Source organism: Austrofundulus limnaeus, unplaced genomic scaffold (genome assembly GCF_001266775.1).
Source record: "Austrofundulus limnaeus strain Quisiro unplaced genomic scaffold, Austrofundulus_limnaeus-1.0 Scaffold113, whole genome shotgun sequence".
NCBI lineage: Eukaryota > Metazoa > Chordata > Actinopteri > Cyprinodontiformes > Rivulidae > Austrofundulus > Austrofundulus limnaeus.
Window position 1 is genome coordinate 492,903 of NW_013952515.1, and position 2,701 is coordinate 495,603.

General features: G+C 39.1%; 1 protein-coding gene across 1 annotated transcript in view; it reads right to left on the minus strand.

Moving 5' to 3' along the window:
* Positions 1–2,701, minus strand: part of kank4 (KN motif and ankyrin repeat domains 4) — a gene marked incomplete at its 5' end in the record, with an annotated part of 9,884 nt that overhangs the window by 4,600 nt on the left and 2,583 nt on the right. The window contains 1 exon segment of the mRNA XM_014014273.1: positions 1,854–2,054. Within this exon segment, the coding sequence (XP_013869727.1) occupies positions 1,854–2,054 (201 nt within the window).

The window sequence follows — 2,701 nt, forward strand, 5'->3', positions numbered from 1 at the left end:
AAATAATACCAATAATTACTGACGTGAAAAATTAATTTTGACTAATATATTTAAAAAATGACTTATTAAATGTTGTTTTCAAAGCCACACCACTAATTGTGTGCAATTAATCGCCAGAATAACTGTTATTGGCACTTGACGTTAGCACGATTAATGCCGCCAGGCTAGCCTGGTAAAAACCAGACCCTTGTCCTTCACTTTGCTTCGGACAAGGGTCTGGACTCGCTGCTATTGAGAAGCGATTTCTTGCTGGAGGCGTGACCTCTGCTGAAGTATGTGTGTGTGTGTCGTTGTGAAGGAGGCTAAGCTAAGAAGCTAACAGGAAATCACGAGCGCTGTAAACAACCCTACTGAGAGGCTAAAAGTACCGAGCTGAACGTGACGACTGTAAATGAGAGCTGCTGCTTTGTCAGACAAATTTATTTTAATTTGGAATCCTTTTCAACACGGACTGGCTTCATTCAGTTCATCTACTGCCGTATGCTAAACTAACTAGCAGACACTGCGCAGAACATCAACGTTCTGTTCTCTGATTGGCTCGGTTAAAAATCTGCCAGCGAAATCTTTCTCAATGGGTAAAGTCCCAGACGGAGCAGAGAAGCGGAACTAGAATTGAGCGGAGCTGCATAGGAAGGCAAGGACCAGGATACCGCCAGGCTACCGCCAGGCAGACGGACTGGAGATTTCCCCGGTCTTTTTCTGCTTGGTGCTCCTCTCCGCTTCGAATATGACGAACGTTTAAAAAAAAAGTTCGGTAATTTAATTATAATAACATTGGTTTTACTTGGCCTATCTATGATAACAAGTTGACGACGGCATGTAGTTGAAACGCGTCCTGTTTTCTGTCCTTATTAAAAACGTGGTATTTTTGGGAGTGCTGGTTGAAGAAAATTTAGTGTTCGTTAACTGAAATTGTGACAAAACCACATGAATATTGAATGGATTAAAATGTGAAGAGAACGACCGTACAACACCAGTTACTGGAGTCTGAACGGTGATTTAATGCTGTCAGTTCAGGCAAGAAATCATCGCTGCCGGAAACCCGGAAGTGCAGGTCTATTTACCATGTTCTTCAGTGTCTGGTACGCCCACTACAGGCCTACGGCTGAATCSCAGACACTCGTACAGAAATCCTTTCCTTATGTTTTATTAACGGTTTTATCGATGTGTTGTCATGGTGTTTTAGGCATGTAACTAAAGCTATTTTAATCAAGACATAACAATAGTTAAACAATAGATTATAAGAATCAATACTTAAAAAGGAGAACTATGAAATGGTGTGGTGCTTTTAAAATCWGTTTCTAAATGACTAATACATTTCTTCAAACTACNACAAAGCTCTCAACAACCAAGCTCCATCATATATTAAACATCTTATTGTTCCATATTTTCCTAACAGAGCACTTCACTCTCAGACTGCAGGTTTACTTGTGGTTCCTCGAGTATCTAAAAGAAGAATGGGAGGCAGAGCTTTCAGTTATCAAGCTCCTCTCTTGTGGAACTGAGTTCCAGTTTCTGTCCGTGAGGCTGACACTCTGTCTACTTTTAAGATTAGACTGAAGACTTTCTTTTCTGATAAATTAGGGTTGGTTTCCTGAGTTGTAAAGATTGACCTGAGTGAATAGTTTTATTTGGTTTTATTGTAACAGTGTACACTAATTCAGTCATTTCAAATTAAGAGGAGGATACAGTTAGGATTTAATCAAACTGTAAAGCATCAAAAACATGAGGGGAATTTCGGTTCCATCCACCGACTCATTCTCTTCTACTTATTCRTGGTCGGGTCATGGAGGAAAAAGGRCTAGGTGATCCTGTAAACGTCATATTTTCAGCTTTACAAAGTAACACCGTACCTTATCTGTGAGACTGGTGTCGCAGCGACCCGTCTCCAGCAGCAGGCGAGCGATGTGTGTGTGTCCGTGCTCGCAGGCGCACATCAGGGGTGTAGATCCCTCGCGGTCCTGGGCATTCACATCCGCTCCGCAGCTCAGGAGCAGCTTCACCATGGCAACGCGGCCGTGGCTCACTGCAAGCATGAGGGCCGTCTGGCCTGCCTGGAGAAACAGAGAAAACAGACGATAATAAGAAACTTATCACAGGGGCAGATATGGAGGTAAGAATCAGGAATGCATATTTAGACTGAGACATTTTCAAAGATGAGAGAGAGAGGGGGGAAATGTGAGGGCGAGGGCTATGGAGGACCGAAACTGACATAATTAGAAATAAAAACAGAAATATATAAATGGACAACTAACTAAATAAATACACTTAACATGCACCAATTCAAAAAAAATCGCATCATTTTATAATTTAATTGACCGTCATATTTATTTTTCCAGCTTAGTTCCTATAAATTATATATTTTAGAACATAATTTACATTTTACTGTTTTTAAAAATATATGTTTTTAAGGCAAGGAGGAAAAACATTTAAAATGCACCAAATAAATTAAAAAGAATTTTACCTCATGTTTTATAATTTAATTGACCGTCATATTTATTTTTCCAGCTTAGTTCCAATAAATCATATATTTTAACACAATTTAAAGTTTTTAATATACGTATTACATAGTTTTTCCTTTTACTTGTACATGCATTTGTGTCTCCTGAATGCTTAAATTTAATTATTTTTTTTTATAATTTTGTCCAACAAGTCTTTTTATTTCTATGTGTTGCATGCTTGTGCTGCCACAGTTTAGCTT